The 12459-nt window shown below is 36.4% G+C and overlaps 1 protein-coding gene across 4 annotated transcripts in view; it reads right to left on the bottom strand.

Moving 5' to 3' along the window:
• CPLANE1 (ciliogenesis and planar polarity effector complex subunit 1) overlaps positions 1-12459 on the bottom strand; it is a 104342-nt gene that overhangs the window by 59900 nt on the left and 31983 nt on the right. For 2 of the 4 annotated variants that reach the window (XM_060400259.1, XM_060400260.1), the window contains exons 21-29: positions 9189-9327; positions 8393-8502; positions 8084-8246; positions 7879-7983; positions 5119-5419; positions 2734-3643; positions 1822-1970; positions 1034-1197; positions 438-529 (exon numbers count right to left, since the gene is read on the bottom strand). In XM_060400259.1, coding sequence (XP_060256242.1) covers positions 438-529; positions 1034-1197; positions 1822-1970; positions 2734-3643; positions 5119-5419; positions 7879-7983; positions 8084-8246; positions 8393-8502; positions 9189-9327 — 2133 coding nt within the window. Of the gene's footprint in view, positions 1-437; positions 530-1033; positions 1198-1821; positions 1971-2733; positions 3644-5118; positions 5420-7878; positions 7988-8083; positions 8247-8392; positions 8503-9188; positions 9328-12459 lie in introns of all 4 variants that reach the window. The other 2 variants (XM_012097032.4, XM_042233853.2) reach the window with 1 other exon arrangement.

The raw sequence follows: 12459 nt of genomic DNA, 5'->3' as shown, positions 1-12459 counted from the left end.
CAGCAATTTATGTAATTAACACTTTACTGCCTGAAAGTATGAAATCTTAGTAGTAACAGAATTTCTGAGAAAGAAAAATGCTGCATGGCTATACTTTACGATTCACAGTATACTTTTAAGAGACAATAGCCTTGGTTGGATATACTGAATAAAAACACTATCGTGTTACCATAGTATGATTTAAGTAACTTTATATTTACGAAGACTTCCCAGTGACTCAGTGGTAAAGAATCTGTCTGCCAACACAGGAGACACAGGTTCAATCCCTGGGATGGGAAGATCCCCTGGAGAAGAGAATGGCAACCCATTCCAGCATTCTTGCCTGGGAAATTCCATGGACGGTTGAGCCTGGTGGGCTGCGGTCCATAGGGTCACAAAAGAGTCAGACACGACTGAGCAACTAAAAAAACAACAACAATCCATATTTACACACTTACCTTTTCTAAATGCTGTGGTAAGGTTTGCATCTGCGTGTAAACGGCAATATTAGGACTTTCAACAGGTTCTTTGGCAAACTCTTTGGCATCCTCTATGGGGAAACAAGAGGGAAGAAAACACAGACCTTTTGAAAGTTAATCAATTTACTTTTCAGAAGGTTCAGGAATATTACAGGAAACATGATGGCAAAAACATTTCCTATCCTCCTTACAAAAATATTTTTTAACACCTAGAGACAACTCCCCTTCACCGAGTGAGTCCAGATACACCTTGAAAGGGCTTAGATCAGTGTGTATAATTCCATATAAAGCTCTGAGAGTTGCTGTTTTAAAGAAACCTCCCAAGGAAAGGTTCACAGGATTGGTTCACAGAAATGAAGAGACTCAAAATAATTAACACAGCAAGGCAAAAGACTCCAAACTCAAGTTAAGAGTTAATATGCTTAACATTTCAAAAATATTAAATTCTCTTTAAACAATTTGATTTAGGCTATTTTATAAACACACCAATTTAGATATAAGACTAAGTTATCTCATAATCATTCACCCTATCAAATCAGTAAGGTCAAACAAAAAGATTAGCTAAATAAACTGACCTTCATGGTCTGTTGGGTATACATCCATTTCCTCCTGTGTAAATGCTTCTACTTCTGAAAGATCCTCATCGATATTTACAACTTCTTTTTCAGTAATATCAGTGACAGAAATAATCTCATCTTTGGTTCCCTTTATTTCAGGATTTTTTCCTTCTGTTGGCATTCTATTGACAAAAATGAAGCAGCTAAAATCGTAACTCATACTTGGGAACAAAGAGTTTGCTTTCAACGGATGCAGTTAATTGAAAAAGAACAAACTAAGCTTTCATACTTATTAGGTCTTTCTTTTAACCACATATGGCACATAGCAGAATATCAATAAAAGGTTAAAATGAAGAATAAAAATGAATTTTAAAAGGTTCAATAAATAACTGAATATCCCATTTTTATTTACTCAGATTAGAATAATTTCGGCTTATCTAAATTTCCCATTCCCATAAAGGAATCTTCCTGCTACCAAGCCTTCAGCTTTAGTATTCAAGGATATATTCCTCACAGTACTATATATTAAGTAAAAATGGATGAGATGGTTAGTTCAACTTTGACACGGGAAGTCAATGAACATAATAAAGGGATCTCTTGGGATGAATTTGCTCCTGTCTCAGAAGATATACGCTAGACTAACATGGAAAGAAACATAATTTGTAATGTATTATTGAAATATTTCATAAAGCACTCCTTGCTGCTTCTCTAGGTCAAAGAAACACTCATTTCCGTAACTTTCAAGGGTTCAATTCTCCTTCAAGACCAAACATCATCAAACAAAGTATCTATAATCAGCAACTTACTTCAAGATACTTTGACAGGATTCATTTTGATCATTTATTTCCTCAGTCCCACCTTGAGCGGATACTGCAACAGAACAGCCAGCATCTGTTCTATAATCATTCTCTATACTGGGTCCATTCTGAGGCTCAGGGGAATTATTCTCTAGCACCTAAAACAAACCATTAATAGTACTTAATATTCATTACTGAACCCCTTACTTTTCATTATATTTTTAGATTATTAATACTTTCTACAGAACTTCTCACTAAGTCTCTTATTAATTTATCGAGTATTCATTGCATTTCTCATACTCAGTATCTGATGCTAAAGCAATGGCTAACTCATTATTCCACCTAGAAAAAACAAGCTTGACTACCTTAAGTATTCAAAAGAAATCAGCCTTACAAACTTGAAAGGTAAATCACCCATGTTTTCAGGCCGTAGGACAACAGAAATAAAAATGTAAAGTTGCTTTCATTTCACTTTCCTTACTATTATAAAGATATTTAGCAATAATATAAATGTAACAACCACTTGTAATATCACTTAAAATTATCTCTTTTTTTATTTTGGCCATGCCATACAGCTTGCAGAAGCTCAGTTCCCTGAACAGGGACTGAAGTGGGTCCATGACACAAACAGTGCCAAATTCTAACCACTAGTCCACCATGAAACTTCCTTTTTTTCTTTTTTATAGACACACATGGAACCTCAAAGTCTCACAGCCTCTCTGAAAGTACTTTAACCCTAATAAATAATTTCTAAGAATTAAAGGAACTACTTTAAAATATAAGGTGATACAGATTATAATTAGCATTGTCATCAATTCTGTCACTTATTGATTCTTTATTAGGTAGGGAAGTACAAACACGGTTTTAATCTAAAATAAGAATTCTAATTTGTATCTAATCATAAGCAATTCAAGCATTTACCTTAATGACGGCATTTTTTGCCTTATATGTAGCAAAATAGGGTTGTTCCAAAAGCCACAATGATGTAAGAATGGCGGCTGTTGAGGTCTTCACACGAATGACAGGACTGTACTCACAGGATGGCTCGGTGAGTCCAGAGTCACAGAGCAGTCTTTTATCAGACCATCTTATCATCCATTCCAATAGCCTTCTTGTATTGCCACACATGTTATTTAGTGCTACAGGAAGATCTTCTTGAGGGTTAATATCATTACATTGAATGGCTTTGAAAATACATCTTCTAGTTTCAGTGGATTTGGGAATGCAAACACTATGGTTTGACAATCTCTGTATTAAAGTTTTCTCTGCACTGTCATCTTGTACTCTATAAACTGACTTCTGTTTTAAACCGAACAACCCACTCTTCCCTTCATTTTTATTGACTTCATTCAAAGGGTTCTCGGAAAAACGCCTGATCCCTTGATTAGCTAGTACGGAAGCTGAAAGTGTCTGGTTTTCTGATTTTTCACACTCATATGACTCAGGAGCAACAACAAAGCAGGAGCCGGCTCTGAACACATTCTGGCTTCTGGTTTTGCTGTGACGTCGTTTTAATGTTGTATGTACATCAAAGAGGAAAGAATTAAGTTCATGTTCTCTAAGATGTCCAGAAAAACTAGTTAGAAATGGAATGCCAGCATCCTTGGAACCAAGTAGGTCTCTTTCAAGAACATAACTCAAGAAGAGTTCAAGGAATTTAATATATTCGTCATCGTCACGTTCAAATTCCCAAACACCTATTACAGGAAGTGCATTTTGTAATAACTTTTCGCAATCTTCTTTTCTTTTAGGGTTTTCCTTTTGATTATATATTTTCTTTTTACCTTTGGGCTTACCAGTCAATGTTAATTCCATGTGATTTGGGGCACTTCTGTAGCAAAATTAAGTTTGAAAAGACAAATTAAAGATCATTTAATCACTAAAACTGATTGACAATAAAGACTCTCTCCACTGTTATAGTCATACCTATCATTTTTTAATGCCTTGACTACCTGTCTTGCAAATGAGGGAGCTGGACTAAATGATCTCTAAACACTTGTTAGAACTGAACATTCAGAGTCCAAAAAATATAACAGTAATATCAAAAGAGAAATCTGATTTTAAAAAAGACTAAAATGTGTTCAAAGAAATTTCACTATTAAAAAAACAGGCTTTTTCTGGGCAAAAAACAGTGGTCCTTTAACAGGTCAGAATTTAGGAATACAAAATCAATAAAAATCACAAGCCACCAATACACCTCTTAGTTTATGGTTTCCAGTTTCTCTCTTGCATCTGTCCCTTTCAGCTTCCCTGTGTGATGAGCAAGGAGCAGGACTGCCCTCAGGATTCTTTAGCACACAAAAGCCAGGTATTTTTTCTGAACAGTCTCTGCTGCTATAAAACCTGTTGGGCAGGCACCTAACCATTAATTACTTTTAAATCTGTTTCTTTCCAGCATGGTTCTCAGGGGAGAACACAGATCCCTAGTTCCCTCAATAAAAGAAATAAAGGTTCCAGTTAGGCACGTGGCTGAAGCCACCGTACTTCTTCCTATTAAGACTGCATAGCAAGCAGCCTCCGAGGTATTCCTGTGCTAACACTGCAGCTGTCTGGTGGAGCAAGCACACCATTCACGATACTGCTAGCTACGGTCTCAGCAGATGTTTGAAGTAGCCACCATTTCACCTAAACAAGATATGACTGACTATATAGTTCTTCAGTCATGAGAAGGATAAATTGCATTGTAGATACTGGAATTATAAAGGAAAAAAATCTGTATAAATCAAAGTAAAAGAGGTTAAAATGATAAGCAAGAATTTCTCGACAATTTATAGACAAGCTTCAGAGATGAATGTGTAAAAAAAAAAAAAAAAATGGATGTTCAAATTCTTGCCATGAAAACCCTAAGAACAATGGAGTGGGCTGCCATTTCCTTCTCCAGGGGATCTTCCCAACCCAGGAATTGAACCCAGGTCTCCTGCATTGCAGGCGGATCCTTTACTGATTGAGCCACCAGGGAAAGCCCTAAAAACAATATAGCTAACCAAATAATCCTTAACTATTTAGGTCTAAGATTACTAAAAGAACTAAAAGTCCTCCATTAAATTCTAGAATTTCATCTACTCATTTTATTTTATACCTTCAGATGGCAAAATTATTTAGTATCTCAGTAATACTTTAAGTGGATTTTCAAATGTAGGGTCTCATTTTGCACTTCTGACATTCCTGTGAGTATGGCACTTATCATTCATTATTAATAATACAGTCAGAGGTTGCTGGGAGTAGAAGTCAGGTCAGCGTTGCATGAAAATACTTTTTTTCCCAAAGGAAGTGAATGCTTTCTACTTAAAGAGATCTCAGTTGTACCTTTGACAGAAATGTGTTCTGCTTTTTTCTTCAGCTGACAAAGCTTCTGAGAGGGTATCGGCCATATCTGCATCACTGTGAGCCAGAGAACTGCCCAGTTCTGTGAGTGTGCTCCTGCTCAGACTAGTTCCCAAGGAAAACCTGTCAAAACCTGCAACCTCGGCTGGCTTTTCTTCTTCAATTGGCTCCCATATATTCATTTCGAAAGAACCTATATTTCTCTGCACACGCTTTAGGGCTTTCACCCTCACTTTATGGATAGAATGCATGATAACAGACATCATCTCTTCTGTTTGGGGACCTAGAAAGAAAAGAACAAAAGGCCTTAAAGTTCATTAAAATATTTCAACTCAAGACATAAGGGGATCCAACTCTGGTCCCCTGCTGGGAACATGAAATCTAACTGAGGGCTTAGTTTCACAGTCTTATAGACATGCCTTCTTTAATATTTGTTAAAAGTTCAGTTCAGTTCAGTTCAGTTGCTCACTCGTGTCTGACTCTTTGCGACCCCATGAATCGCAGCATGCCAGGCCTCCCTGTCCATCACCAACTCCAGGAGTTCACTCAGACTCACGTCCATCGAGTCCATGATGCCATCCAGCCATCTCATCCTCGGTCAACCCCTTCTCCTCCTGCCCCCAATCCCTCCCAGCATCACAGTCTTTTCCAATGAGTCAACTCTTTGCATGAGGTGGCCAAAGTACTGGAGTTTCAGCTTTAGCATCATTCCTTCCAAAGAAATCCCAGGGCTGATCTCCTTCAGAATGGACTGGTTGGATCTTCTTGCAGTCCAAGGGACTCTCAAGAGTCTTCTCCAACACCACAGTTCAAAAGCATCAATTCTTCGGTGCTCAACTTTCTTCACCGTCCAACTCTCACATCCATACATGACCACTAGAAAAACCATAGCCTTGACTAGACGGACCTTTGTTGGCAAAGTAATGTCTCTGCTTTTGAATATGCTATCTAGGTTGGTCATAACTTTTCTTCCAAGGAGTAAGTGTGTTTTAATTTCATGGCTGCAATCACCATCTGATTTTTGAAATAAATTACTTCTAACATTTTCATTTTCCAGGGCATACATTTTTATGGAGTCCCACTTATTCTTCTTTAATGGACTTTTTCTAGCTTCTGGAGTTCTACCTTAAAATTATGGACCGTAACTTTCAACAAATATAGATCATGCCTTCTTCAATATTTGTTAAATTTACGGTCCATAATTTTAAGGTAGAACTCCAGAAGCTAGAAAAAGTCCATTAAAGAAGAATAAGTGGGACTCCATAAAATCAGATAATTATAAAAAGAATCAGTAACATTTTTCTCATTACCACACAGTAGCAAATAAGAGAAAGTAAGTACATTTTTATCCAAAGAACAAAAACACCTATTTGACTTTAGGTAACAAGAAACTGTCACCAGTAACAAGAAACGGTCTATGGGATCCCAGAAGTCAGATGGGACTTAGCCTTAGTGACTACACCACAAACCATACAACAAGAAACCACAGGAAGGGGAGTTTTTCAAGCCTGCCTACAGAAAACTTTTACATATCATTAATACATAAACAGGACATTTTAGAGATTTCAAAAATGTCTTAAAAACATACATCACAAATAGAGTGTAATTATACTAGTGCAATGCCCAAGCATAGGATATTACTAGACTTAAGTGACTATAGTTCTACAGAGAGCAATTTGAATTCTTTAAAAATGTCCACAACATTATGAATTTACAGAAATAGCTCATTTATTGTACTTCACAGATACTGCAATTTGTAAAAAATTGTAGGTAAAGGTTTGGGGTGATCCTTCTTCAAGCAAGTCTATTGGCACCATTTTTCCAACAGCATTTACTCACTTCATGTCTCTGTGTCCCATTCTGCTAGTTCTCACAGCATTTCAAACTTTTTCATTATTATGATATTTGTTATGGTGATCTGTGATCAGTGATCTTTATTACTATTGCAAAAAGATTATGATTCACGATTATGACTCAGATAATGGTTAGCATGTTTTAGTAATAAAGTACTTTTTAATTAATGTTCTATATTAATATATAGTGTCTTTTTTTAGGGCACACTTAACAGACTATAGTATACTGTCAACATAACTTTTATACACACTAGGACCAAAAATATACATGTGACTTGCTTTACTGCAACATTCGCTTTATTAAGGTGGTCTGGAACCAGAGGTATACTGTCTCCAAGGTATGCCTGTGCTTAATGCCACTGAACTGCACATTTAAAAACATTAAATTTGATATTATTCATATTTTTCTACAATAAAAAATTTTCCAAAGGTCATCTTGAATGCAAATAACTGTAAATTAGAAGCATAAATAACCATTAAAAGAAAAAAGCTAGTTTTCAATAAAATATCTACATTTTATATATATATACACACACGAAGCATTATATACTCATTTTATATATTTATCTTGCTTAATCCTCTTTCAATATACATTCATAACACAGGTATTAATATACTCATTTTACAAATAAGGAAAAGAGGCTCAGAGATGCTGAGCAACTTGCCTATGGTCACATAGCTACTGACAGGCATGACATGAAGTCAGTTTTGTATGATTCCAAAACAACAGAATTGGTGACAGTGTAATGAGGAATTACTTCTGCCTTCCCATACTCTTCATCTCGAAAGAGAAATGCATAAAAACATAAGCATGAAAAAATAAATGCTTTCAAAACAAAATGAAAATCTTTAGCAATTTATCAGATGCCTAAGAAATGCCAAAAATTACCTTTCACAACACAGTGTCTGAGTCTCTGCTGAAGAGAGTGATATTTTTCTCTTAAAGAAACTCTTATGTCCTCAGGATTGGGAAATGCCTTCACAAAAATTTCTGCTACCTTCAGAAAAATTTTAAAATGAGTTTTATAAGCAACATCATTCTTAATTAAAACAAAATTAAAATTCTTTAGTCTCTGATTCTGATTTATTTTCACCTACCTTTCTGATTGGTGGCAGTTCTGCAATGAGGCTCAAAATCAGATCCTGAATAAGCTCTTCAATATTAGAAAACCGAGAGAAGGGCAACATTCTGTAAGCCCATTCCACCGCACTCAGACAGTGCTCAACTAGACAGGGGCCAAACTTTGCCTCAAGGCCCTATACGGATATTGAAAGGGTCATTTGCTTTTCGCTTTACACTTAATGATTTAACGGAATGTAGTAACAAACAGTAAAATATTCTATCAAGCAATAATTTCCCAAGTAATATTTATGCATTTTTCTTACTCTTCTGCAGTTAATACCTTTTTTTCCTCCACATTTTCTCTTGCCTTCTGATACTGCCTACAACTATAGGATAACTTATCACGGACATGCAGCATCCAACACAAAGCACAAAGTTCTCTGAAGCAACCTAAATCAAGAATGGAAATATGAGAGAAGACTGTATGAGTATATACATTAATATTACAACAACTTCACCTCTGCTGGTTATGTTCCAAAATAAATGTTTTTATATTGTTGATTATAAAAATCACCCTCAATACTTTGTATGAAAGTTGCGGAGATCCTTACAGAATTTTTACACATATTATTCTGGAATATTTCATACATGTCAGTTACATGAAAATATTAAAAACACTATACAGTATAAAAACTACTCTATTTACTAGTCGTTTACTTGCTTTAAACTTACAGTATGTTGTGGATATTTTTCAAAGTCAATACATATAGCTCTACTTAATACTGTATTGTTAATTTATTTGAAAAATCATTTATTGATAGGCATTTAAGTTTAAAATTTTTCAATACTAGAAATATAATTTCCAATACAAAACAATTTTTAATCAAAAGTAATACAAGTACACAAAAATATATAAATTATACTATCTATACAGTTTTTCAACTATCCCTCATTTCCACCCCACCCCCCAAATAATGTATCTTGGATATATTTCCATGGTGGCAACATACATACACACTCTTTTCCATATCAGTATAGTATTCCATTACCTGGAAACATCCCAAAATCAAATGTAAAATATATCATTATTAATATTTAGGCCTAATTTCTAAGCAAGCAATTCATTCTGGACAAACCTATTGCTTTAATGGACGCTTCATCTAGCTTCCGGTCTCCAGCCGCTCCAGGTCGAAAGAATGCTACACCTCCTTTACAGTAATTAAGTAACGACTCAGGGAAAGGACTCAATGAAGGAAGGGACCCTTTCATGCGAATCTGTAAAAAAAAGACAGAATATGTTAATTATCAGTCATATAAGTTAGTTTTTAAGGAAATTATAAAACAACAAACAAGGCATGAAAGATAAACCATAAAGAATGGAAAACCCAGCATTGTTCCTATACTATGTAAGAAAATGACATGGAAATCACTCACACTTACACAAACTTAGTGGACAAACTCAACAAAGTCACTGGCTAAATCTCAAAAGAAAAAAAAGTTCTAACCAAATTAACCTCTTTTGTCATTCAGTTTTTACCTAAAAAGTTTTGTATGAAAAGAACTTAATGCTATTTATCCTGGCTTTCCCCAAAGAAATAATAAAAGAAAATAAATTTAAGTATCTATGTGCAGAAAAAAAGTATATTTACATACATAACTTTTTAAAAAGTTATATATGTATGTAACTAAAAAAAAAGATGACAATTATAGTCACCATATGGCAACTCCTGATAAAATAATAACTCTAGAAAGGATCAGTAGATGTCAAATTAGGTAAAATGTTGATGGACAGTGCATGGAACATGAGCCAGACTCATCGATTCATCTCACTGTCCTGATAAGTGAAAGAAAACAGACAAAGGTGCCATGCGATACGCTGCAACAGGGGAGTGCACAGCACCACTCCTGAAGGACTGAATTCTACGAAGATGTGAACCTGAGTTTAATCAAAACTGGCTCCCTTGATGAGGAGAGACTAATTACTGGCTTGTAAGAAATAAAAGGAAAGATGAACACATTGCTGCTGTTGCTGCTGCTAAGTCGCTTCATTCGTGTCCGACTCTTTGCAACCCCATAGATGGCAGCCCACCAGGCTCCCCCATCCCTGGGATTCTCCAGGCAAGAACACTGGAGTGGGTGGCCATTTCCTTCTCCAGTGCATGAAAGTGAAAAGTGAAAGTGAAGTCGCTCAGTCGTGTCTGACTCTTAGCGACCCCATGGACTGCAGCCTACCAGGCTTCTCCATCCATGGGATTTTCCAGGCAACAGTACTGGAGTGGGGTGCCATTGCCTTCTCCCGAGGAATACGTTAAATGACGCTAAATGAAAAGATGACAGACAAACCCAACATATAGTTCAGAGACAATTCCCAAGTCTAACAAATCTAGGGGAAAAAAAAGTCAAAGGAAACTGACAGAATAAAACAAAAAGGATCTAAGACACAGCAACCTGGGAAGAAAAGAGTTAGCAGCAGGCTTGGAATCTCTTTTCTCCCTCTCTGGCTCACTTCCAGAAAGACGTGATCTAGTCAAGTCCCCTTGTAAGCATGCTAAGCATGTCTTCTTGTCAAACAAATTAACAGTATTTATCAGAGGTAGAGAGTCTGTCTAGGCTGCTTATTAGAAATAAATTTAGAATATAGAGATTTATGGATTATGACCCCATGAAAAACACAAGCTATATAATTAAAAAGATATAAAAAGGAGATGTTAAATAACTGAAATAGCTCCCTTTTGTGTCATGGTGTTAAACAAAGGCCAGGACACATTCTTCTGCAGTGAGAAAAGACTTGGAGCAGCATATACAATTCCATCTTTCCAGGCAGGTCAGTAGTAAAGAAACTGCCTAGCAACACAGGAGATGCAAGAGGTGCAGGTTTGAGCCCTGGGTCGGGGAGATCTCCTGGAGTAGGAAATGGCAACCCATTCCAGTATTCTTGACTGGAAAATTCCATGGGCGGAGGAGGCTGGTGGGCTTCAGTCCATGAGACTGCAAAGAGTCAGACACAATCGAGTACAGCACAGCACAGCAGCAACAGTGTGTGCAATTCCAGATTTCTCTGCATTTCATCTGTACCCTCTGGCTACCTATATCCTTGAAATTATTGGTAAACTTTGATCCATGGATGAAAAACCTGTGTCTATACCAAAACTTACACATAAACATTCATAGCAGCATTATTCATAATAGCCAAAGTGGAAGCAATCCAAGTATCCATCAATGGGTGAAACAATAAAACAAAATGTTATATATCCATAAAATGGAATGTTATTCAGTCACAAAAAGGAATAAAGTACTAATTCACACTACAATATTGATGAATCTTAAAACCATTAAGCTATGTGAAAGAAGCCAGTCACAAAAGCACATGTATTGTATGATTTTATATATATAAAATATCACAATAAGCCAATTCATAGAGATAATAGATTAACGGTTGCTGAGGGGAAGGAAAGGAAGTGGGAGATTCTTACTAATGTGCTTCTTTTTTGAGGTGATGAAAATATTCTGGAATTAAACAGTGGTGATGGTTGCACAACTCTGTGAATATACTAAAAATCAAAGGAGTGTACATTTTTTAAAGGTTAACTTTATGGAATACAAATCACATATAAATTTTAAATTGGTAAAATCAGCTAAAATAAAGACTTTGGACTATATTAGTTTTCTATTATGGCCCTAACAAATTATCAGAAATTTTGTGGCTGAAACCAACACCAATTTAATATCTCACCGTTTTGGTGGATCAGAAGTCTAGGAAAAGCTCCACGGGTTCTCTGCTTAGTCTCACAAGGCCAAAGTAACAGCAGGACTGCCTTCCTCTTCAGAGGTTATGTTGTGGTTGTTCCACTGCTAAGCTGTGTCTGGCTCTTTGCAACCCATGGACTGCAGCACACCAGGCTTCCCTGTCCTCCACTATATCCCAGAGTTTGCTCAAACTCATGTCTGCTGAGTCAGTGATACCATCCTGACATTTCATCCTCTGTCACCCTCTTCTCTTTTTGCCCTCAATCTTTCCCACCATCAGGGTCTTTTCCAATGATTTGGCTCTTCCCATCAGGTGGCCAATGTACTGGAGCTTCAACTTCAGCATCAGTCCTTCCAATGAATATTCAGAGTTGATTTCCTTTAGGATTGACTGGTTTGATCTCCTTGCTGTCCAAGGGACTCTCAAGAGTCTTCTCTAGTACCACAATTCAAAAGCATCAATTTTTCAGCACTCAGCCTTCTTTTCGGTCCAACACTCATATCCATACATGACTAATGGAAAATTTTTGACTGTATGGAGCACTGTTGGCAAAGAGATGTCTCTGCTTTTCAATACTCTAAGTTTATCACAGCTTTCCTTCCAAAGAGCAAGCATCTTTTAATTTCATGGCTACAGTCACCGCTCACAGTGCTTTAGGA

This window comes from Ovis aries, chromosome 16, assembly GCF_016772045.2.
Source record: "Ovis aries strain OAR_USU_Benz2616 breed Rambouillet chromosome 16, ARS-UI_Ramb_v3.0, whole genome shotgun sequence".
Taxonomy (NCBI): Eukaryota; Metazoa; Chordata; class Mammalia; order Artiodactyla; family Bovidae; genus Ovis; species Ovis aries.
This window is presented reverse-complemented; position numbering and strand designations above follow the sequence as displayed.